Here is a 25,449-nt window from a genome sequence, read left to right on the forward strand (position 1 = left end):
GTGTGAGACCCAAAAAAAAAAAATTTCACATTTTCTCAGCATTATTGTATTCCTTTGCCTACATTTTATACTTTCCTTGGAAATATTAAACTTTCTATGCATTTTTACAAGCAAGTACAGTTTCAAATTCATTTTCCTAGTATGAGTTAGTGTGCGTTAAATTTGAAACGCATTATCGATGTGAGGACCCGTAAAATTCCTTATATTTTTCTTAAAATACCCTTTTATTTGGAAATTATTACTTTATAATGGCCCTACTACCCAATCACCCCACAATAAGTGCAAATGAATATAGAATTAAGGGTTTTTCCTTTTCGTTTTCAAGTTAGTGCGAATTAGGGTTTCTACGCCTATCCGTGGTGTGGCTATCCGGTACGGAGTGTGGATCAAATTTGGTGATTAAGAGTGATTTTTAGATGATATTAAGTGTATGATTAGAAGTGGTAATAATAAGTTAGTGAATTACCAGTTAAAACCCTAGTATACGCGATTTAAGGAAAAACGGGTTGAACCGACGGGTACCGTTCACTACCGATTGAACACCCCACTTGACTACCACTTTCTTATCATAAAATATCCTTGATAGTAATACAAAATATCAGCCCTTAAACCAGCTCAAGTCAGCCGAAATTGTAGACCAAAATAAGGGAGAAAAGGAAAAAAATTTGACTTCCAATCCAAGGGTGACATTTGTCCACTTTGACCCAAATCAATTCCTATCCTTTTAACCTTCTTGAAGCTTCAATTGCACTTTATTTCAGCCTTCATTTCTGCCATATGAACCGTGAAAAAGAGAGGGAAAATCCAAGAGAAAGAAACCATAATCCATCTTGAGTTTGATCCACTTAAGTGAGAAAACAAGAAATCTAAACCGATTAATCAATAGTTTGAGAGCTTGGGAAGCTTAAGGAACCAAAAATTTCAAGGAGTAGTGGAGGATCACTCTTGCAAGGCCTTGTCTTGAGGTATAGTGGCTGATCACCCTTTCTTTTCCATTAATCATGATTGAGTTGGGTATTAATGTTAGAATTGTGCTTGTGATGCTTGTTTGAAATGGTTTTGATGATTGGAGGGATGAATTTTGAGTTAGGGTTTCGATTTATTCACTTATAATTCTTGTTGGTTAGGTGTTATATGGTGTATATATATGGTATCTAATCTTGTAAAGGAGAAAGTAGTGGTGGTTTTAAGGTAAAAATGTGAATTATAGCTTGATGTAGCAAAATTCCAGATTTCTGGAAATTGAAGCTTCAGTTCTGCCTGGTTCTAGTTCCCTATGTTAGAGGCCGAATTAGCCTTAGCATAAAACATGAAAATTGTATAGAATAATGTTTTATAGTTGTCTGAAAAATTTCATCTCAATCGGAGCAACGTAGCCTGTGAAAGGACCGAAATACCCCTGACTACAATAGGTTTAGTCCAATGGACAGTTTTGACATTTCATCAATCTGATCGTGTCTTTTCACCTTTATACATACTGAAATAGCATTTAGCCAAAACACAAAAGTTTTATTGATATGTCTTAGCTTTCCAACACCCCTAGAATCACCTCGTTTGGACTTTGGTAGCCGGAGTTATGGTTGTTTACGCATAGTGCGGTTAACTAGCCCGAGTGTGAGATTCTGGTTCTGTAATTTGACATTTTTACTTAGATACACTACAAACTAGACTGAGTGGTCTTCATCAAAGTTGTAGGACTTTATCTTAGATTCGAAACGGTATAAATTTCACCCCAATCCGATAAGCGTAGCTTCGGTTGTGTCCGTTACGTAAAACAACATCAAATCTGTCTTTTATTTCTTGACTCAACCTTCATTTCCGCACACGCTCCTAGCTTGATTTTGTACTTGTATGACTTGGAGCCTATGGAATGGCTATTGAAATGAGATGATTTTGGATATGACTTTGGGTTTGATTGAGGAAAATACTAAAGCCATAAATGGCTGGCAAATAGATAAATACAAAGGGCGTGCTGCCCAAGTTTACACTCGAGAACTAGGACGACATACTTGCGACTTGAGTAAGGCTTGAGAGCGAATACCACATGAACCATCTAGGGTATTTACGTTTTCTTTGCCACTTCGACTCAAATAGCGATTTTAAAGTTTTACAAGTGAGTCTAAATGTGACAGCCCCACCTTCCCCTAAGGCGAACCAAAGAGGTTAGCGGACTGCCTGCCCAGCTCTCGCCAGGACTAACGGTGCAGTATAGAGCGATCTATCACGTTCCGGAACTTATAACGCGCGTAAACAAGGTAAAAGGGCAAAAGAACCCAAAATAAAAAAAATGAAATTCGGAGTCGGCCATGAATAGCAACCGACCCGTCCGAACCCAACCAAACATCGAAATACATACACAACATAACATTAAGCATTTACAAGCCAAAATGGCATTTAAAAGTGATACAAAAGTCACTACATATGTGGTTTGCCAAATCAAAAGTGAAAACGGCCCTAATGATACATTTAGGGTCCCATTTCATATACAATACAAAAGAGACATTCATCTAGTTCATTCAGCAACCATCTATCAAGATTTATTCCAAAAAAAGTCATATTCCTGTAAGGAAAACAAAAGGAACGGGGTGAGCTAATTGCCCAGTGAGAATACAACTCAAGCAACCAAGTTCATAGATGCATCAAGCTTAACAGTCCAATTTACCAAAAATAAGTAAAGCCACACATCAATAATGAGGATAAAAGGATACGGGTGGCTCTCAAGAGCCCTTTTCCTCGTTTGCATTCTTGATCGGATCTCATTGACTCTCCGTCAATGTTTAAAAGTAACCAACCGTAGACTCCACTTTACTTCCATTCCATTCCACCTAGCATTCCCCAACCGGGCCCGCAATCCAAACACATGCATTGTGGTATTACTCGAGTAAACCGGAATCAAGAGTCTCTCATACTACAAGATTCCATAAAACATTGCCCCAAGGCACATTAATTGGCACGACCAAGCCCTTGCCGGCTCGATTCAATCAATTACCAATGGGGTTGAGCTCAAGGATAACAATTGTAGTCGTTGGAGACTCGTCCAAACAACACCAAGTCATGTATTTCATTTCATATAACATCCCAATAACTTTCCAATAACATGCGAAAAAATAAGTGAGTATGATAAAGTACACTCTCACTTCAATCAATTAACATTCAACACCCCAAGTTCAAATATCAAAGCCATATAATAGCACACAAGTGAGTAGTACACTCACCACGCTAGCAAATGTGGTTTCAAGCACTTTCGTCAAAAGAACGTTGTGCACCACCGTCACGCCCTAAAACACGCAAACAAGTACAATGAGACTCGACAACGAGTCATAAACCAAGGCCAAACATGACCCCAATAGGGTTCCATAAGCATAAACAAACATGAGAGAAAACCAGAAATTTCGGAAATGTAACTAGCTTTGGCCCTAAAAAAAACAGTTTTTGTCCTCATTTTACGGTAATGGCACAAATTTCACTACGCTTATCGGATGAGGGTGAAAGACCCACCATCTCGAAGCTAAAAGACAGGGCTACAACATCACAGAAGGTTACTCAACCCAGTTTTGAGTGCAAACAAGTCAAAAATGCAGGATACTACATCAAAAACGTAAAACAGATTCACCAAAACGCATTCTAGCGGAAACATCATAACTCAGGTTCTACAAGTCCAAATCCAGAAATTCCAAAACCATCTGAAAGATAAGAAACAGGGATAAATTTTATCAGAAGGCCTCAACAACCAATTCGGAAGAAATTCCAGCCAAAACAACCAATTACAGTCGCAAATCCCAATTTCGGGTAAAACCAGAACAGCAATAGTAATTCCGACCTATCTCATTCTACACTACTCAGATTGACCTGAAATTTTGTAGGAACCTCTAAAATGTCATTCCCTACAATTTTCATGTTTTGAGATAAGGCCAAATAGGCCTCTATCTAGGACCTAAAATTTCGGACAGAATGTAGCTTCAAGAACCCTAGATTTTTCAATTTTCTTCCAAAACAGAAATTGGTTGCAATTAATCACTTTTCCCACCTCCTTAAGTCATTAAAGACCATTTCCAATCATCATAGATAGCCACACAATCATGATTATATTAAAACAGAAAAATCCCCAAAAATAATAAAACTTCATCATCTCAACCACAAATCAAGAAATAATCCATAAACTTGTATCTTCTACTACCACTAAGCATGATTTAAGCATCAATTAAAAGAGGAGGGTGGTTCTTCACAACTTACCTTTAAAACAAGAGAGAGAGAGCTATTGGTCACCTATACTTTCCAAATAACTTCGTCAATCACCTCACAATCACTAATTGAAGAGGTTTTATGGAGTAATTTCAAGTTTAACCGGTTGAAGTTGGAGATTGAGCAAGGTTGTAGACCAAAATTGTGGAGAGTTTTCTTTCCTTTGAGCTTGAGAGAAGTCGACCAAGAAGGAGAAATAAATGGTGAATTTTTGGTCAATTTTGATATTAATTTGGTAAAGGCATGAATAGTGGTCAAATGGCAAGACTAAATCTTATGGTGACACTTGTCACCTTTTATTAAATGCTTACCTACCTTGTCTCCCTTATATCAATCCACTTAGCACCCTCTACTTATCTCTTAACACCCGATAAATTTAATTCCAGTATCCAAAACTTAATCTAGTTGACCGAATTTTTCCGAACTTTTCGCACTAGTGGGTCCCACGTCCGGTATACGCTCTTAATTCCTCAAAATCCATTTGATACTAGAAAAATCATCTAAAAATTATATCTACTCCTTAAAATTACCTAGAAAATTTTCTAATCACGAAAATGCAATGCAGAAAACAAGCCATGAAAAATTCTAAAATCTAGAAACTGAAAATTACGGGTTCTCACACTAAGTTTTACAAATATTTTACTTATGTCCTTTGGTTTCAATTTACTCTTTTCACTACCAAAACCATATTTATACTTTGTACTAGTACGTATTCGACTTGTTTTTTACTCACTTACATCTTTGATGGTTGAAGCATAATGTGTTCGTTTGATTATTAGGGTTCCTTGGTGATTGAGAGTATTATCCGGAAGGAAACTTTGGACGTTATTTTGCTTAAATAGGTGAGTGTTCCTTTTTGCTATATTTTCCTTGACTTCATGGCTTGTTGTTATTGTTTGGTAATGTGTTAATTGCTCTTAATAATTGCCAAAACGAGTTTTCTAGGTGAGTGTGTACTTTATCGCACTCGACCTAAATGATTGTGAAATTTTCAATGATTGAACGATTATATGCGCATGTATGTAAGCCTTTTGGCTGAACTGGGCCCTGCCCTTCGTTACCGATCGACTCGAGCCAGAAGCGGACTCGATCGGGCGATATGGTGACCCTGGGTGAATTTGGTATACTCGAGTATTACCTTGTTGTCGGGTGGAGCCTGGCCAACGTCCAAGAGGGGGTGAATGAAATGAACAAACGAATGTCAATGCAAACGAGGGTTTTACTTACAAAAATGCATTTTTAAATGATTGGAGGAATAAGGGGAATGACAAGAGAATGAACGAACGAATAGCTCCCTGTGAGCCCGTATCCTTTTAATGAATGTGTTATTATCGCTTTTCATTATAAATATTTCTTGAACTATTGATACTCTATGATTAACGTATTGGATTGAATGTTTGATTATGTGTTCGGAACCTCACTGAGCTTTTAGCTCATTCCTTTAGTTTTGTTTTCCTTAACAGGGGACGGCGAGCTAGGACGAGAGCTCCGTATAGACTAGCCTAGTCGAGTTCTTTGATTTTGTAATGGTTCTCGCCCTAGTGCTTCGCACGGGCTGGGTGTATGGTGAATTGAGAACCTTTGTATATTCGATGTTTGTACTCCCTTTTAAGGCAGTTATGTATATAAGTTTCACTTTAAGTTTTTGATCGTCGTTATATTTATTCTTGTGGGTTTATTCTGGTTTTGTTTGAGGGTTGAAGTGAACGACTAAATCCCGGCGAGAGTTGGGCAGGCGGTCCACTGACCCCTTTGGTTCGCCTTAGGGAGAGGTAGGGCTGTCACAGATAGACTGCTGTGTAGCCCGACTGCGGCTCTCATGGGGGTGAATTTTGGAGTTCGGCATTGTGAGAACCCGTAATTTTCATTTTCTAGGTTTTAGAATTTTTCATGGCTTGTTTTCTGCATTTTCGTGCTTAGAAAATTTTCTAGGTCATTTGAAGGAGCAGATATAATTTTTAGATGATTTTTCTAGTATCGAATGGATTTTGAGGAATTAAGAGCGTATACCGGACGTGGGACCCACTGGTGCGAAAAGTTCGGAAAAATTCGGCCAACTAGATTAAGTTTTGAATACTGGAATTAATTTACCGGGTGTTAAGAGATAAGTGGAGGGTGCAATTTGGATTGATATGAGAGAGACAAGTTAGGTAGAGAGTTAATAAAAGGTGACAAGTGTCACCATTTGATTGGGCTTACCTTAAGACCTTTCTTACCATTGACTTAAATAACCAAAAATGACCCAAAAATCCTCAAAAAAATCCTCCTTGAAGCCGGCCCTCTCTTGCTCTCTTTCTCTCTCTCTTACTCCAAGCACAAGGAAGAAAACACTTCAATCTTGTTCCAAATCATCAAAACTAACCATCCAACCTTGAAATTACTCCATAAAACCGCTTCAATTAGAGTTAATGAGTGGATTTGTGGAGTTGTTTGGAAAGTTAAGGTGGTCAATAGCTCTCTCTCTCTTGTTATTAAGGTAAGTTGTGAAGAACCACCCTCCTCCTTTAATTGATGCTTAAATCATGCTTAGTGGTAGTATAAGATGCAAGTTTATGGATTAATTCTTGATTTGTGGTTGAAATGATGGAATTTTATTATTTTTGGGGATTTTTCTGTTTTAATATAAGAATGATTGTGTGGCTATCTATGATGATTGGAAATGGTATATAAGGCATCTAGAAGGTGGAAAAAGTGATTAATTGCAACCAATTTCTGTTTTGGAAGAAAATTGAAAAAACTAGTGTTCTTAAGGGAGCATTCTGTCCGAATTTTTAGGCCCTAGATAGAGGCCGAATTGGCCTTGGCTCAAAACATGAAAGTTGTAGGGAATGACATTTTAGAGGTTCCTGAAAAATTTCAGGTCAATCGGAGTAGTGTAGAATGAGATAAGTCGAAATTACTATTGCTGTTCTGGTTTTACCCGAATGTAAGAACTGCGCCTGTAATTGGTTGTTTTGGCTGGAATTGCTTCCGAATTGGTTGTTGAGACCTTCTGATGAAATTTATCCCTGTTTCTTAGCTTTCATCTGGTTTTGGAATTTCTGGTTTTGGACTTGGAGAGCCTGAGTTATGATGTTTCCGCTAGAATGCGTTTTGGTGAATCTGTTTTACGTTTTTGATGTAGTATCTTGCATTTTTGACCTGTTTGCACTCAAAACTGGGTTGAGTGACCTTCTGTGATGTTGTAGCCCTGTCTTTTAGCTTCGAGATGGTGGGTCTTGTACCCTCATCCGATAATCGTAGTGAAATTGGTGCCATTACCGCAAAATGAGGACAAAAACTGTTTTTTTCAGGGCCAAAGCTCATTGCATTTCCGAAATTTCTGGTTTCCTCTAATGGTTGTATATGCTTATGGAACTCTATTGGGGTCATGTTTGGCCTTGGTTTATGACTCGTTATCGAGTCTCATTGTATTTGTTTGCATGTTTTTAGGGCGTGACGGTGGTGCACAACGTTCTGTTGACGGAAGTGCATGAAACCACATTTGCTAGCGTGGTGAGTGTACTACTCACTTGTGGGTTAATATATGGCTTTGCTACTTGAACTTGGTGCTTTGAATGTTAATTGCTTGAAGTGAAAGTGTACTTTATCACTCTCACTTATTGTTTCGCATGTTATTGGAAAGTTATTGGAATGTTATATGAAATGTTATATGAAATGAAATACATGGCTTGGTGTCGTTTGGACGAGTTCCAACGACTACAAATGTTATCTATGAGCTCAACCCCATTGGTAATTGATTGAATCGAGTCGGCGAGGGCTTGGTCATGCCAATTAATGTGCCTTGGGGCAATGTTATATGGAATCTTGTAGTATGATAGACTCTCGATTCCGGTTTACTCGAGTAATACCAAAGTGCAAGTGTTTGGAGTTCGGGCCCGGTTGGGGAATGTTAGGTGGAAGGAATGGAAGTAAAGGGAAGTCTACGGTTGGTTACCTTTAAACATTGACGGAGGGTCAATGAGATCCGATCAAGAAGGCAAACGAGGAAAAGGGCTCTTGAGAGCCACCCGTATCCTTTTATCCTCATTATTGATGTGTGGCTTTACTTATTTTGGTAAATTGGACTGTTAAACTTGATGCATCTATGAACTTGGTTGCTTGAGTTGTATTCTCACTGGGCAATTAGCTCACCCCGTTCCTTTTGTTTTCCTTACAGGAATATGATTTTGTTTGGAATAAACCTTGATAGATGGTTGCCGAATGAACTAGATGAATGTCTCTTTTGTATTGTATATGAAATGGGACCCTAAATGTATCATTAGGGCCGTTTTCACTTTTGATTTGGCAAACCACATATGTAGTGACTTTTGTATCACTTTTAAATGCCATTTTGGCTTGTAAATGCTTAATGTTATGTTGTATATGTATTTCGATGTTTGGTTGGGTTCGGACGGGTCGGTTACTATTCATGACCGACTCCGGATTTCATTTTTTTTATTTTGGGTTATTTTGCCCTTTTGCCTTGTTTACGCGCATTTATAAGTTTCGGAACGCAATAGATCGCTCTATACTGCACCGTTAGTCCTGGCGAGAGCTGGGCAGGCAGTCCACTAACCTCTTTGGTTCGCCTTAGGGGAAGGTGGGGCTGTCACAGGCACCTAGGCAGAGAACCTTCCGATCATGCCACATCTTGTTGTCAGCTTTGACTAGACTCGATAACAAGTCAAGACCTTTTTCATTTCTTAAACGTTTGGACTTCGAAAGTAAAGTTGTTAGATGTCATTCGGATGAGTTGGACAAGCTATTGCCCAGGATGCCCGTTGCAGCGGTTGGCGGCCAAATTACGGCTCACTAAACATGCAATCCAACAGTGGTCGTGGAAGCATTTTGGCAATATATTCGACGCAGTGAAACAGGCAGAAGAGGCAGTAATGGCGGCGGAGGCTGTACTTGATAGCGACCCATCACAACAACAATGGTTAGCACTCCAGGAGGCAAGGGCGGTTATGAGGAATTCTCTGGTCAAGGAGGAAGCATATTGGAGGCAGAAAGCAAGAATCAAGTGGCTTCAGGACGGGAATAAAAACTCAAGGTTCTTTCATGCGGTAGTGGCAGAGAGGCATGCTAAATCCGTTATACATCGGGTTCGGAGTAGCACGGGGGAGTGGCTGACTGATGAAGCTCACATTTCGGCGGAGGTGGTGGATTATTTCACATCCTTATTTTCGGCCAAAGATTGTACGGGGTCATGGAGCACTTTGGAGGTCATTCCCAAGATTATTTCAAGGGAACAAAATGCTGAGTTGGAGCGCCTTCCCTCGATGGAGGAGATAAAAGAGGTGGTATTCGTAATGGATGGGGAGAGTGCAGCGGGCCCCGATGGTTTCACAGGTATGTTCTTTACATTTGCATGAGATGTAGTGGGGCATGATGTTTTTGAAGCCGTCGTTAGCTTCTTCTGTGGTCACGAGTTGCCGAGGAGCGTTACGTCGACTTCGATTGTACTCCTTCTGAAGGTGTCTTCGCCCAAAGACTTTAGTCAATTTCGACCCATAAGCCTTTGCAACTTTGTAAATAAGGTTATTTCAAAAACCCTGGCAACTCGGTTGTCAAGAGTGCTGCCAAGTATTATCTCTCCTCAGCAGAGTGGATTTGTTAAGGGTAGGCAAATTTTTGATAATTTTCTATTGGCCCAGGAGTTGGTGTCGGATATTCACCGAAAGAATAGAGGGGAAAATGTTGTATTCAAACTCGATATGGCCAAAGCCTATGATAGAATCTCTTGGCCGTTTTTGCTTCAGGTGTTGAGGAGGTTTGGGTTTGGCGAGATCTGGATTGATATGATTTGGAGACTTATTTCGAATGTGTGGTTTTCAGTAATAGTTAATGGGGCACCTCAGGGATTCTTCAAATCTAGTCGTGGATTAAGGAAAGGAGATCCGATTTCACCGACTCTCTTTGTGATTAGTGCGGAAGTTCTTTCTCGTCTGTTGAACACATTGAGTGGCTATCGGGGCTTTACGCCTTTCAGAGTTCCGAGGGGTTGCCCGCCTGTTACTCATCTTGCCTACGCAGATGATATTATTGTCTTCTCTAGTGGTTTGCGGCAATCTGCGCGGTTGGTGATGAAGGCGCTGGACGCTTATGTTTCAGTGTCAGGACAACAAGTGAACCGGCAGAAGAGCTGTGTCCTGGCGCATGCCAATTTTCCTAGGAGCAGAAAGCGGTCTATTGCGGTGATGACTGGGTTTCAGGCGAAGGAGTTTCCGGTCAAATATCTGGGTTGTCCTTTATATGCAGGGCGGAGGAGGAGATGCTACTTTGTAGGGGTTTGTGCCTCGGTCACGAGTAAAGTGTTGTCATGGAAAGGGAGGCTACTCTCGCATGGTGGTAAATTATCTTTAATCAAGAGCGTGTTGTCTTCTATGTCGCTTCACACACTCGCTGCTACGACCCCTCCCAAGTTGATCCTCAGCAGGATGGAGCGCATTTTTGTTGAATTTTTATGGAGCTCTTCCGAGGTTGGGCCACGCTTCCATTGGATTAGGTGGGCCAGTTGTGCAACTCGTATGCAATAGGGGTGCTGGTTTGAGATCCCTTAGGCACGTGTTTGATGCCTTCTCCATGAGGTTGTGGTGGCATTTCCGGCTACGGCAATCATTGTGGGCTTAGTTCATGCATTGTAAATATTGCCCCAATCTTCATCCTTGCTTTGCTGATACTTCTCCCGGGGACTCTTTGACTTGGAAGAGAATTGTGGCTATCCAAGGGGTAGCGGAGCAACACATCCACTGGGTTTTGGCTAGGGGTACCGTGAGCTTCTGGCATGATAATTGGTAGGGGACGGGCCCATTATGTCAGGAGGTGGATACTTTTTAGGAGTGCGCGGTATCTGATTTTGTTGAACAGGGTTGTTCGAATGTACAACGGTTAAGCATGGTGGCGCCTACCGGATGGGTGGGGAGGATATTGGGAGTCGTGCCTCCCTCGCTGGCCCAGGCGGATACCATGGTTGGGGCCCTTAGTATCTCTGGTGCCTTCTCTTTAGCATCTGCCTACCGGATCGTTCGAGAGGGTGGAAACAGCTCCTGGCTCTACTCACAGATCTGGCTTCAAGAGTTGCCGATAAAGATTTCTTTGTTCATGTTGACATTGATAGGGTCCCGTTTGCCGGTGATGGACAGGTTGCATAAACTTGGCATACTTGGTCCCTCTCGTTGTGGTTGTTGCCTACACCCAGGTCAAGAGTCTTCTGATCATATTTTCTGTACCAGAGAGGCGGCAAAGAGGATTTGGGGTTATTTCGAAGGGGTGGTTGGAGGGTTTCAAGAGTCCTCTACGGTACGCGACAAGTTGGTTAGCTAGTGGTTGAAGCCTACTCGGAACCCATATCTCCAGTATCTTTTCCATTTATTGCCATCTTTGATCTGTTGGCATTTGTGGAAGTTGCGGAATTCGTTTGTCTTTGATGACCATCTGCGGCCCGTGGCGCATGTGTGTGCGGCAATTTTTGGGGATCTCAGGGATATTTTCCTCCTTAAATTTAAACGTCTAGCTATCTCTGTTCATGATTGGCCGGGTTTTTACGGGATGGTGGCTGGCCTGCAGAGGATTGTCAGGACCTTGGTTTTATGGTGGAGCTGCCCAGCCCAAAATGTCGTCAAACTGAACTCGAATGGCTGCTTTTGGGGAAACCCGGGGGTGAGTGGAGGTGGGGGGGTGCTTCGGTGCTCGGAAGGAAGGTTTATCTTGGGGTACTCGTGTTTCTTTGGGGAGATGACGAGTCTACAGGCCGAATTGAAGGCGTTGATTTTTGGTATTAGGCTGGCTATTGATCGTGGGTATTCTGATTTACATTTAAAATCTAACTCTTTGGTTCTGGTTCAGATCCTTCAAGGGAAGACTCGGTGTCTGTGGCGGTTGCAAGAGGACTTACAGGACCTGTTAAAAGTCAAAAGTTTCGTTAGAGAGGTATCACACTGCTTTCGAGAAGCGAATAAATCGGCTGACCGCCTTGTAAACATTGGAGCGGACTCAGGGAAGTTTTTAACGTATGGCTCTCTGCGTGATTTGCCTCGCTTGGTGAGGGGTGATTTCGCTCTTGATCAGATGGGTGTCCCAAGTTTGCGTAGAGTTAGAGTGTAGGTTATGCTAGCGCTTGTGTTTTCTAGTTTGCTTGACATGTATGCCCTCCTTTTATGAAATAAAGTAACCGTTTATAAAAAAAAAAAAGATTTTAGGATGTGATTAAAATCAATTATTCCTATTCAATAAATCTATTACAATGAATTAGGGATGTGATTAAAATCAATTATATCTATTCAAGAAACAAGAGTATTATACGCTTACTATTTTATAAGATATGCAAAATATGAGAAGGAAAGAAATGGAGTTATGATACGAAAGTATAGGCATCAATTCGAGCATCAGTTCGAGCCATAATTTGTTTTTGGTTCTGGTTAGTTACCATTTGCTTTTTAATATATTTAGTGAATAAAAGGACCATCTTTTGTCTTAAGCCTTGAGCTTAATGGGCCTTAGATAATTAGTTTAGTTTGTTTAGTAGGAATAAATGATGTAATCCCTATCCAATTTGGATTTGGGCTAGTGTAGGGTTTTCTATATTTTCTATTTAAACCACAAGTCTCTACATTGTAAAGGGCTTTTGGTCATCTAATTAATGGGAATTGAGAGTTTCCTCATTCTTGTTCTTGTTACAAGTTGATTACGTCTCCTTGTCAAGAGTTATGGCTTATCAATTCAATGGCTATATTTGAATTGTGGCGCTGTTCTACATTTCTATTTTGAGGTTTGCATCATGTGCTAGATGTTGGGTAATGATTGTATCAAGGTTCTTTACTAGTGTGTAGTGATGGGTCGAGAATTCCATCCATCATATCTATTGAATTTCAAACCTTGGTTATCTTATTTGTTTAGTTATGGGTTGACATAGTATCAATAGGTTTGCAACTACGGGGATTTGTAGGGTCGAGGGTCATACCACTCACCCAAATTTGATTCAATAGGATGTAGATCATGGACTGATCTGTGAGGACTCATATTTTTATTCTTAATTTAGCCTATTTTAAAATTATTTGCATTGGTGTTATTTAATTTTATTATTTTAGCATGAATTTTACTTAAATTATACTTTTATCGTTTACGCATCAAAATTTTTCAAAAGTTGCACCGGCGCGACTAATCGGAGATTCGGAGAATTAATTTAAGACCAGTAAGAATGAGTATTTGTAGTGCTAGAGGAACTACCTTGGAGGATTAGTATTTAAGTGTAGCAAACAAGAAAGAAATTGGTCGTGCATGGCACTATTACACCACTATTCAAAGTTGACTTTCTCACCAAACAAAAGGCTAGCTTTTCTTCTTACCTTTACACAACAAATCAAAACCTCATCTTCCTTCATTCTCTCTCTCTCTTGGCCGAACTTGGAGCTCAAGAAGAAGGAAGAAAAAGTTTCAACTTTTGGCCTTAATCTTGCTCAAAGATCCACACCCAACCCTAAAAAACTTTGGATATTGCTCTAGCTAGAGGAAAGTTGCTATCTTGTGGAGGTTTTTGGTGGATTGTTGGTGAAACAAAACTTGTCTCCAACTAGGGTTCAAGAAGGTTGAAGAGGTAACAAGCTCATCTCTTTTGATCTTTAATTTTTACAAGGATTAGTAATGGTTAGTGGTTGTTTTGCATGGATTTGAAAACCCTAACCAAAAATCTAAGCTAGAGGACTTGAGGAAACCTTGTTTCTTGCTTTATATCCTAGGTAGTGGCCTTGAGGTGAACTTCTAGGTAGAGGACTTGAGGATCTTGCTTGTTGGTCGCTAATATTGTGAGTTATGGCTTGATATTTGGCTTGGTAGTGGAGAGAAAATTTGAAGAAATCAAGGGGAGGGGCTGACCGAAATTTTGTTGTCTTGTTCCCTTGCTTTAATTTTGAATTTTGTTGCTCAAATGGCTGTAAAAATGCTTGTTATATGTTGTATTGTGTGTGTAAAAATTATCTTTCAAAAATTGTTTCCATTGGTTGGGTAAAACTTGAGTTTTGAGAAAAGAAAGAAAGCTGGAAAAGTTGCCAAGCCAGCCGACCAGGGGCTTTTTGACTGCGCATAAATCTTTGTACAAAAGTCAAAATCAAGTGTCGTTTGTAGCATTTGAAACTAGACACAAGAGCTTTCCAACGGTATAAAATTCCCCTGCTAATTCGTTTTGAGTGAGCCGTGGCGAACCAGCAAAGTGGACTGATTTGCTTCACCTGTTTACCCGAGAAAATTATACAGCTACATCTTGTGGCTCCATTTTGTCCCTCTTGTGAAAAGAATTTGAACACAATTTCTTCTGATGATTTATAGAATTTTGAATCTAGTTTTCAACGCCATAAACCATTCCCAATTTGGACTTGTTTATCGTCAGTTATGGCCTGATTTCGAAACTGTACTGAAGCTTTATGATTGAAAATCTGCGGAACAGGTTGCAAAAACCAGTTTTCTTAAAACTGTTATATCTTGGTGTTGAAAAATCCAAATTGAGTTCTACTTATTGCGTTTGAAACTTGACTTGAATTTCTTTCTGTGTTATAAATTTCAGAGGCTAATTCAATTCCTGTAAATTTTGCCGCATTTTCCAACTTTACTGAAAATCAAGACTGTTTCTGCCCTGTTTAATAAAACAGCAAGATTGAGCTGAGATTTAAACGTTTTTTGAGTGGAATCTAGGAAAAGTGTCTTCTGGAAAGTTTTAGTACTTTGAATCTAGTTTCCAACAATATAAAGTTTCCAATTTTTGGACTTATTGAACTCAAGATATGATTGTTCAAGTGTTGTCGCATAAAGCTGGAAATTTTTGGTTTCCAACAAAATGAACTTTTAAGAACTTCCAACTTTCTTATGAGATTGATAGTCCGTTTCAAACTTGATTTCATGGATGATACAAGCTCTCTTGTGACTTTAAACCTTCATTTTTGAATCTCGATTTTCGATGGATTAAAACATTTTTGAGGCGTTGTCCTAATTTCTAAGAAAATGAATTTTCTTCCTTGTATGCCAAGTGACCTAGGATATCGGTGAGTGATGGTTGGTTAATATTTCTTCATGTGCTCAAGAGGGGTTCGAAAGGAATTCCGGTGAGAAATTTTAAAGGAATTTCTTGCTCACTTGCTTTTGAAATTGGTGAGTGTCAAGTGCATGACTTGTTGCATAGTACTTGAACTACTTCTTTTTGAATAAGTGAATTGAACTTGTCGAGACGAGTGTGAACTTTATCGCACTCGTTCTCTTTTACTTGACTTGATAATTGACCTGCTCGTACTTGACAATTATACTTGTGATTGACTTGGCGTCAATTTAAGAGCAATCTCGTCGACTTATACTTGTGGCTAGCCATTCAACTCAAGCCAGCAAGGGTTTGGTTGAGGAGTTTGGTGAACCTTGGACATATACTTGATTTGGATATACTCGAGTAATATCAAAACTTCTTTGACGTTTGGACCCGGTCGGGGGTGTAATGGTGGACGGAAATTTGGTGAATATTGGGGTTCTACGGACTTGATATTTGCTCGGTTGACGGAGTGTCAACACTTAAAATTTTGGATCAAGACCTTGGCAATGCAGTGTGGAGTTAGCTCCTGAGAGCTTCCGTATCCTTTAATGATTGTGTATTGTTTTCTTTTGTGAATTTGATGAATATTATGACTGCCTTTCTTTTATAAGTTTAATACTTGTTGTACTTGCTTGCTTGCTTGTTTTTTGCTTGGTCTCACTGAGCGTTAGCTCACCCCCGTAGTTTGTTTTCTTAATAGGAACTGGGAGTGGAAATATTTTGGAGAAGCTGGCTTGATTATATTTTTATTCGAATTTGGATGTAAATGATTTAGTCAACTTTGGGTGGTTGTATTTTTTGGAGACATTGATGTACCTTTTGGAAACATTGTGATGTAAGAATTGAATGACAATTTGAAGGAAGCGACTGTTCTTTATATTGGTTTTCCTATTGGTTGATTAGTTTTAAGTTTAAATTTGAATTGTATCGAGTCCTAGCGAGAGCTAGGCAGGTGGCCCGCCGAAACTCTAGGGTTCGCCCTAAGGAGAAGTGGGGTCGTCACAAGTAGTATCAGAACCTAGGTTTGAATTAATGGACAATTAGGAGTCTTGATCTTGTGAGAAATATGTGAGATAGTACGAAATGATTAGACCTAGTTTATCTAGTATACTTGGATCCATTTAAACTTCTAATTTTTAATTGTAGGTCATGGAAGGAAATGGTGGTAATGAGCCGTTTCAGAGGCGTCTTCCGGTGATGTGTTATCGAGAGGGGCCTAGGGGTGCTCTTTGGAGTTGGAATCCAGCTCGTCGAACTAGGCCTCCCTGTGACTGTCGAAGGACTTACTCGTACCCTAATAATGTGGTGCTAGCGGTAATCGATGATCGGAGGCGATTATTCGAGGAAAATAGGATAGTTCGAGAGGATAAACAAGAATTGAGGGCAACTGTGGATGCCCAAACTTCTAGAATTTATGAACTGGAGATGGATGCACTTGAGGAGCAGAAAAAGGCTAAGACACTTCGTGAGCAGCTTTAGGAGGCTAAGAGCCAACTTGTTAGGGTAGTACACGAAATTAGAGACCGGACTGAAGGATGATGGCTGAGTATGTTATTTTGGTCGAACAAGTGGTGGATGGCAAGATACTTGACGAGGAAAATGAGGAAGAAACTCCTAGTACTGAAGATGAAGATGATCCTACCGAAGTAGCAGAGACTTCTGACTTCGCCAATCACTAAACTAGTGATTTAGTCTACTTTAGTAGTTTTTGTTTAAGATAGTCGGGGTGGTACTTGTTTAAAGGCCATTGTATTTGGTTTAACTGTGCTACCTATCTTTTGAAGAACTTGAACGTTACTTATGATGTGCTTGACTTTGTTGCTCTATGACTTCTAATCTATGTTATGGGTTGTGCATATTTGCAATTATTTTGGTTTCTCCCCTATTTATTTTTCATCTTGCATAATTAAAGTGTCATTTTAAACTTCGCTTATACATATTTATCTTACGTTTATGCCTTTAGAAAATTACTAAGACTATGGACGGGCGAAGAAGTGGAAGGGGTCGAGGACGTGGGGTTAGGCAACCCCAAACTCATAGAGATGATCAAGGATCGGCAATTGGACCAAACCAAGGGCAAATAAACAAAGGGGATAACCAAGTAGCTACTGCTATTAACCATATAACTGATATCTTAGAACGGTTAGTAGAGTGTCAAGGTCCAGGACCTGTTAATCAGCCTGGGGCTGAGGAGAGAGGGAAGGATAGAGCCTTGGAGCGACTTTTGAAGTTTGCCCCGCTTACGTTTCTTGGAGGACCTGATCCCGATATAGCGGAGAATTGGCTGGAGAGAATGACCAACATCTTTGCCCCCTTAGACTATACTGAGGAGAGACGAGTGAATTTCGCTGCCTTTTAATTTGATGGTACGGCACGTGCTTGGTGGAACGTGATTAGGGGGAAATGAGAAAGAGCACAGACCCCTTGGATCTGGGTAAATTTTGTGAGAGAGTTTAATGAGAAGTTTCTCCTGCCCATGATTCAAGAGAAAAGGGAGGATGAATTTATAAAGTTGAGATAGGGGACTTCTAGTGTGGCTGACTATGAGGAGCGATTCACTAAACTTTCTAGATTTGCTCCGGAGTTAGTGGCCACTGAGAGGAAAAGGATAAGGGGATTCGTACAAGGGCTAAATGTGGAGATTCAAGAGGGGCTAGCGGCAATCCAAATCTCTACTTTCACTGAGGCCCTGGAGAAAGCGCAGCGAGTCGAGAGTGCAAAGGTGCAAGTTAGAGATTTTCGTGCAAAGAAAAGGGCGCAACTAGTAACCCTCCTAGACAAGCGGATAAGAGTGCTCCACCTCCAAAAATAGGAAGAGGAACAGGAGGAGTAAAGATATCTGGAACACCAAGAGGGCCTATATCAAGAGGAGGCCACAGTGGACAGGCCGTAACTCCCCAAGTTGTTTGTGGCTATTGTGGTAAACCCAACCACACGAAGAATGAATGCTGGAGAAAATCAAAAAAATGTTTGTATTATGGCAGCACCGAGTATCAGCTCTCAAGATGTCCAAGTGTGCCGAAGGAGGGAGGTAGTACTTAACAGTCAGACAAGTCGACATCTAAACAATCGAGTGCTGGAGAAAGTCAACCTAAGGTGCCGGCTAGGGTTTATGCATTAGACCATCAGCAGGTTCTTGATTCCACTAAGGTCGTTAAAAGTACGATTCCTATCTTTCACCGCTAAGTTAAGGTTTTAATTGACCCTGGTGCGACACATTCTTTTGTAAACCCTAAATTCACGAGTGGGGTAGACGCGAGGCCGATTAAGTTACCCTACGACTTGGGGGTTAAAACGCCTACTGGAAATCAAAATTTAATTGGCAACTTGGTGTATAGAAATTGCGAGATATGGGTTGGAGAGCAAAAATTATTGACCGATTTGATGGGTTTAGCTATTAAGGGGTATGATGTCATCTTAGGTATGGATTGGTTAGCTCACTACCATACTCAGTTGAATTGTAAGATGAAAACGGTAGAGCTATGTATTGCGGGAGAGGCAACTCTAAAATTGGATGTAAGGGATAGACTAGCCTCATCTGCCCTTATTTTAGGAATTCGAGCTAGAAAAATGTTGAGTAAGGGAACTCAAGGATATTTGGGTTTTCTTATAAATACTCCTAGTGATAAGGTGAGGTTGGAGGATATGCCAGTGGTAAAGGACTATCCAGATGTTTTTTCTGAGGAACTAGAGTCATTGCCACCGGAAAGAGAGATAGCATTTAAAATTCATGTGGCTTCAGGGGTAGCACCTATCTCTAAAATACCTTATAGAACGTCTCCAACTGAATTGAAAGAACTGAAGTTGCAATTGCATGATTTACTAGAACGAGGCTTTATAAGAGAAATTGATTCTCCGTGGGGAGCTCCAGTATTATTTGTGAAAAAGAAGGATGGGAGCTTAAGATTGTGTATAAACTATCGAAACTTGAATGATGTTACCGTTAAAAACAAGTGCCCTTTACCCCGTATTGATGAATTGTTTGACCAATTGCAAGGGGCGGTAGTATTCTCAAAGTTGGATCTCAGGCGGGGTTATTATTAATTGAGGATTTTGGAAAAAAATATATCTAAAACTGCCTTTAATTCGAGGTATGGGCACTTTGAGTTTGCAGTGATGCTGTTTGGGTTAACTAATGCCCCTACAGCTTTCATGGATTTAATGCATCGAATCTTTAAAGCCTATTTAGATCAATTTGTGGTGGTTTTCATTGACGGTATACTGGTATACTCTAAAACTATGGAGGATCATGAGAAACATTTGAGAATTGTCTTGCAAATCTTGAGAAAACATCAACTGTATACTAAATTCAATAAATGTGAATTCTAGTTGAAGGAAGTAACTTTCTTAGGTCATATAATCTTCAAGGACGGAATTAAGGTGGATCCGACCAAAGTTGAAGCAGTTTCTAAGTGGAAGCAATCGGAAAACCCTATTGAAGTTCAAAGTTTCTTAAGGTTAGCAGGGTATTACCGGAGGTTTATCAAAGATTTTTCTAAGATTGCGGGACCCCTGACTGAATTGACTAAGAAGAGTGGAAGTTTATGTGGAGTTCTAAATGTGAAAAAAAATTTCAAGAGTTGAAGAGACGATTGACAAGGGCACCTGTCTTAACTTTACCTAATGGAAAAGATAACTTTGTGGTTTATATCGATGCTTCAAAAGAAGGTTTGGGGTATGTATTGATGCAAGATGAGAGGATAATTGCGTATGCTTCTCGAAAATTAAAATCTCACGAGAGAAATTATCCAATTCATGATTTGGAGTTAGCGACAGTAGTGTTTGCATTGAAGAAATAGAGACATTATGTGAGGCCCCAGTTCGTTCTACGTTGAGATATTCATTATTTGGGCGGTAACGTTTGGTTTGGGAGTATTTCGAAAACCCTAAGTAGGGATTAAGATTTAAACCCTAAGTTCCGGTTAAGATTGAAAACCCGTTTTTTCTACATTTTCTTTATTAGAAAATTCCCCAGATAATTTTTTTTTTGAGTAAATAGAGTTTTTAGATGATTTTTCTAGTATTAGTTAGTTTTTGAGAAATTAAGAACGTATATCGGATGTGGGACCCACTAGTGCGAAAAGTTCGGAAAAATTCGGCCAATAAGGTTAAGTTTCGGATACTGTGTAAAATTTATCGGGTGTTAAGAGATAAGTAGAGTGTGTGAAATGATTGATGTGAGAGAGAAAAGAAAGGATAGGATTGCATTTATGAGGGTGACAAGTGTCACTTCCTTATTGGATTAAACTTAAGAAACACTATTCACATTTTTGACTTTTTTGACCAAAGGATTAAATATCTCAAAAATCATTCAAAATTCACCATTTTTCTTTCTCCATAGCCGGCTCTCTCTCTCCCTTGCAAGAAGGAGAAAAAAAACCTCTTCAATCTTCAAGCTTTCCACTAGCAAATCATCTCAATCAAGCACATAAATTAGTTTCCTTTCCATACAACTTTTCTAGTTGGTGATAGTGGTTGGTTTAGTGAAGCTTTTTGGAAGAGCTAAGGTGTCCATCATCTTCCTCTCTCTTGTTATTAGGTGAGTGATGCTTAAACTTCCCTCCTATACTTAATGATGGTTATTTTGTGCCTAATGGTGGCTTGAGTAATGGAATATGTGATTTATTTCTTGATTTGAAGAGTTTTGGTGAAGTTTTCCATTTTATGATGATTTTTCTGGTTTAATTGGATTATGATGGTGTGGTTGTTTATGATGATTGGTAATGGTCTATATAGGCTCTAGTAGGTGTGAATTGTGATAAATGCAATCAATTTTGGATTTGGAAGAATTTCTGGAAAATTAGGGTTCTTGGTTGAACATTCTGTCCGAAATTTTAGGTCATAGATAGAGGCCGAATTGGACTTTTCTCAAAACATGAAAGTTGTAGGTATTGATGAGTTTGAAGTGCCTGCAAAATTTCAGTCTTGGAGTAGGTAGAGTGAGATATGCGATTTTTACTGTTGCTGTTCTGGGTATCAGAATGTCCAAACTGCGATAGTATTGTCTGTGCGACTGGATTGGTTTGGATTTTGTTGTTGGTGTCTTCTGATGAAATTGTATCTGATGTCTTAGCTTTCCTTCTTTGGATCAATGCTTTTGGACCTGATATAAAGCCTGATTTGGATGATTACAGTTTTGTGTGATTTGGGAACCTGGCAATTAGCGTTCTGGGTTGTTTTCTTGCATTTTTGACTTAGTTGTGCTAGGATTTGATTGAGAGGCCTTCTACCATTGTTGTTAGCCCCTTAAGTCCTGGATATCCCTGTAAATTTTCAGATTAACGGAAAGTGTATAACCTAAGTTTATAAACGAAATACTCAGACCTGTTGTTGACCGTCATTCTGTTCGTTTTATATCGGACAGTTTTACGACATGAACTTTGGCTTCACTTTACTAAGTTACAAGCGTTGCTTGCGACCAAAACACCAAACTTATAGCTCATATCAGGCTTTCTACGCCCTTGGAATTTCAGAATCGGATTTTAGAACCTGAGATATAGCGAGCAAAAAGCCTGCCCCTGAAAAATGACCTTGTTGGTCTTCAGATCTGTTTTGGTCCTGATGACAACTTCCGCGAATTTGGATTTCCGACCTTCATGAATTGTTCATTTTGGAATGAACTATTAATTGCCAATTTTCAGCTCTTTTCCCATGTGGTTAGATAGACAGTTTGCACTCAAAACTGACCATTTGTGCATTGGCCAGATTTCGTATGCGATTTGTGTTTGTTCATTTGGACTGAAGCCTCCAGTTTCAGTTCGGATGTCTTCATAAACAGTTGTTGTTCATCCTTTAAGTTTCGATATGGCGTCTCATACGCCTTAATCCGGTATTCGTAGCTCAACTTATGAGTAAACTAGAAACGAGTGTCAAATCTGCCGTTTCCGCTAACGGCCCTTTCCGTTTCCGTCCGTCATATTTACGTGCGCGCGTGTCGTGTTTGCCGTTTTGCTTGTTTTAGGCACGATAGTAGCCATTTGTGATATTATGTGACACAATCTTCTATTTCAGACGGTGGTGAGCTGGGCGGAACGGGTGGGGCCCACTACTAACTGTTCATTTCGATCCGACTTCGTATTTTTGCTATTTCAGTTTCTGAGTAAGTATTCAGGCCAGTTTGATGTGTTTTCTTTGCTATGTGTTTGAGATATGTGAAAAGGGTGCTTAGGCGAGGGTGTACTTTATCGCACTCGACCTAAACCCTAATTTGAATGTATAATTGTACTTGGCATATGTATATGAACCTTTTGGAACCAAAACCCTTGAGCTTGTGGTCGGGGGACTTTCAGTAAAGTTTGTGATAGTTTGCCAAAGTTTGTGAGTTCGTGCCGATCTAAGACCTGTTTGGACTATTCGACCGTTAGGGCTTGGTCGAAGTCAGTCCAACTTAGGTCTGAGGTCACCAAGTTTGGTAGGTTCATGTATGAACCAATTTTGTGATCCGGTTCACCGGAGAAGTGGACCAAGTTTGTGACCCGAGCTGTGAGCTCAGATAGTTTGTATATGTTCGCCCGGGCAAGTTTGTGAGGTGACTGGCCAGTGAGGTATAAGGTGTCGGGGTTGTACAAGTGAAGTTCTACGGACCATTGAGTGTGGTCGACGGAGTGTCGGCAGGAGATCACGCATGGCATATGAATTGGCTTTGGAGCCACCTGTATCCTTATTATGTGATGTTACTTTTCTGCTTTTGCTTTACTCTTACTGTGTAACTGTTACGTGAAATTTATGCTTTCGCCCCTGTTTACTTACTAAGCATATAGCTTACCCCTTTCCATTTGTTTTCCTTAGCAGGGGCCGACGCGGGGACTTTTGGCTCGTATACTAGTATAGTTAGATTGGCTTGTAATAGTTGAACAGTTAGGATGGTTGTTTTTGTTTTGGTGGTTTGTATAAGGACCCTTCTTAGGGTCTATCTTCTGCTGGTTGTGGTTATAGTGTATTAGAGTGGTTTGACTCGAGACTTTTGAAGATGTAAATATAACTTTTGGGATTGTATATATATTGTATATAGTGCTCTTTCGATTTATCTAGTTTTATTACTTTAAGTTTTGAGTCCTGGCGCGAGCTAGGCAGGCGGCCCGCCGATACCCTTGGGTTCGCCCTTGGGAGAAGTGGGGTCGTCACACATTACCTATATGGGGTGACGTTTGAGATTTTTACAGATCACTAGAGCCTTAAATACTTGTGTTCCCAAAAAGAGTTAAACTTGAGACAACGTAGATGGGTGGAGTTTTTGGAGGATTTTGATTGTACGATTAATTAACACCCGCAGAAAGCTAATGTGGTAGTCGATACTTTAAGTTGTAAAGTGCAAGTGGTTGGATTGATGATTAAACAATTTCACTTGTTAGAAGAAATTAGTGTTTGGAACCCTCGTCTTGAACCAAGAAAGGTAATCCTTGGGAACATTTTTGTGAAATCTACTTTATTATATCGTATCAAGGAGGCACAAGAGAAGGATTCAGAGGTACTAAAGTGTTTGGAGAAAGTTAAAAGGGAAAAAAGTCAGATTTTAATTTGGAATTAAATGGTGTACTAAGGTTTCAAAATCGCATAGTAGTGCCAAAGGATGAAAGGTTAAAAAGCGAAATCTTAGAAGAAGCTCACCGTTCTAAGTATACGGTACATTTTGGAAATAAAATGTACCAAGACTTGAAGAACTTGTATTGGTGGGAGAATATGAAAAAGGAAATTGCTATATTTGTCCAGATATGTTTGATTTGCCAGCAAGTTAAATCTGAGCATCAGAAATCATCTGGCCTATTGCAACCATTGGAGATACTTGAGTGGAAATGAAAAAATATCACCATGAATTTTATATTTGGATTGCTAAGGACACAAAGAGGTCACGATGCTATTTGGGTAATAGTGGATAGATTGACCAAATCTATTCATTTTCTGCCGATTAGTATGAAGTACTCACTGGAGAAACTATCTAAGCTATATTTGGATGAAATTATAAGGTTCCATGGGATACCAATGAGTATTGTGTCCGATCGAGACCCTTGGTTTGTTTCTCGATTCAAGCAGAAGATGCAAGAAATGCTAGGAACTAAATTGAATTTTAGTACTACCTACCACCCACAGACGGATAGACAGTCAGAGAGGACAATTCAGACTCTTGAGGACATGTATTTTGGATTTTGGAAAAAGTTGGAGTAAATAGTTAACATTGGTGGAGTTTGCTTATAATAATAGCTTCGATTCATCCATTCAAATGGCTCCTTATGAAGCTCTTTATGGCCAGAAGTGTAGATCTTCAATTTGTTGGGATGAAATAAGTGAAAGAAAGATCTTAGACCCAACTGCAGTACCATGGATTGAGGAGGCGTACGAAAAGGTGAAGTTGATATACCAAAGGATTCAAACAGCTCAGAGCCGCCAAAAGAGTTAAGCAGATAATCGAAGGAATGATTTGGAATTTGTGGTTGGAGATCAAGTTTTTCTCAAGATCACTCCTCTAAAAGCCAGTTTGATGGCAGGAAGAGAAAAGAAGTTGCAACCAAGATTTGTAGGACCCTATAAGATTCTCCAACGTGTGGGAAACGTGGCCTATAAGTTAGAACTACCACCGAATTTGTTTCAAATCCATAATATTTTTCATGTATCTATGCTGAAGAAGTATCATCCAGATTCCTTCCATGTACTGCAACCAGAAAATATTGAGATTGACGAGGCACTAACTTATAAGGAGAAACCAGTGAAACTTTTCGATCGCAAGATGAAAGAACTGAGGAATAAGCAAATCCTTTTGGTAAAAGTTCTATGGAGGAATCACAGAATAGAAGAAGCAATTTGGGAGGAAGAAGAAGAGATTCGAGAGAAATATCCAAACCTATTTTCGAATCAATATATGAATTTCGTGGACGAAATTCTTTTAAGGGGAAGAGGATGTGAGGACTCATATTTTTATTCTTAATTTAGCCTATTTTAAAATTATTTGCATTAATGTTATTTAATTTTATTATTTTAGCAAGAATTTTATTTAAATTATACTTTTATCGTTTACGCGTCAAAATTTTTCAAAAGTCGAACCGGCACGACTAATCAGAGTTTGGAGAATTAATTTTAGACCAGTAAGAATGAGTATTTGTAGTGCTAGAGGAACTACCTTGGAGTATTAGTATTTAAGTGTAGCAAACAAGAAAGAAATGGGT

General features: G+C 39.7%; 1 protein-coding gene across 1 annotated transcript; it reads left to right on the top strand.

Moving 5' to 3' along the window:
* The first annotated feature begins 8,972 nt into the window (after positions 1-8,972).
* On the top strand, positions 8,973-16,771 carry LOC113756087. The gene is made up of 5 exons (XM_027299882.1): positions 8,973-9,576; positions 9,628-10,706; positions 11,095-11,526; positions 11,632-12,318; positions 16,439-16,771. The coding sequence occupies exons 1-5, from the start codon at positions 8,973-8,975 to the stop codon at positions 16,769-16,771; spliced, it is 3,135 nt and encodes a 1,044-aa protein (XP_027155683.1).
* The last annotated feature ends 8,678 nt before the right edge of the window (positions 16,772-25,449 follow it).

Source organism: Coffea eugenioides, unplaced genomic scaffold (assembly GCF_003713205.1).
Source record: "Coffea eugenioides isolate CCC68of unplaced genomic scaffold, Ceug_1.0 ScVebR1_1956;HRSCAF=2899, whole genome shotgun sequence".
NCBI lineage: Eukaryota > Viridiplantae > Streptophyta > Magnoliopsida > Gentianales > Rubiaceae > Coffea > Coffea eugenioides.

What these genes read in the sequence shown, in the direction of transcription:
- LOC113756087 (XM_027299882.1), top strand. Translation starts at nt 8,973, where the DNA reads ATGAGTTGGACAAGCTATTGCCCAGGATGCCCGTTGCAGCGGTTGGCG. An exon ending in GGGCCCCGATGGTTTCACAG is followed by an intron (nt 9,577 to 9,627) that starts GTATGTTCTTTA and finishes ATGTTTTTGAAG; the next exon opens with CCGTCGTTAGCTTCTTCTGT. An exon ending in GGTTTCAAGAGTCCTCTACG is followed by an intron (nt 11,527 to 11,631) that starts GTACGCGACAAG and finishes CATTTGTGGAAG; the next exon opens with TTGCGGAATTCGTTTGTCTT.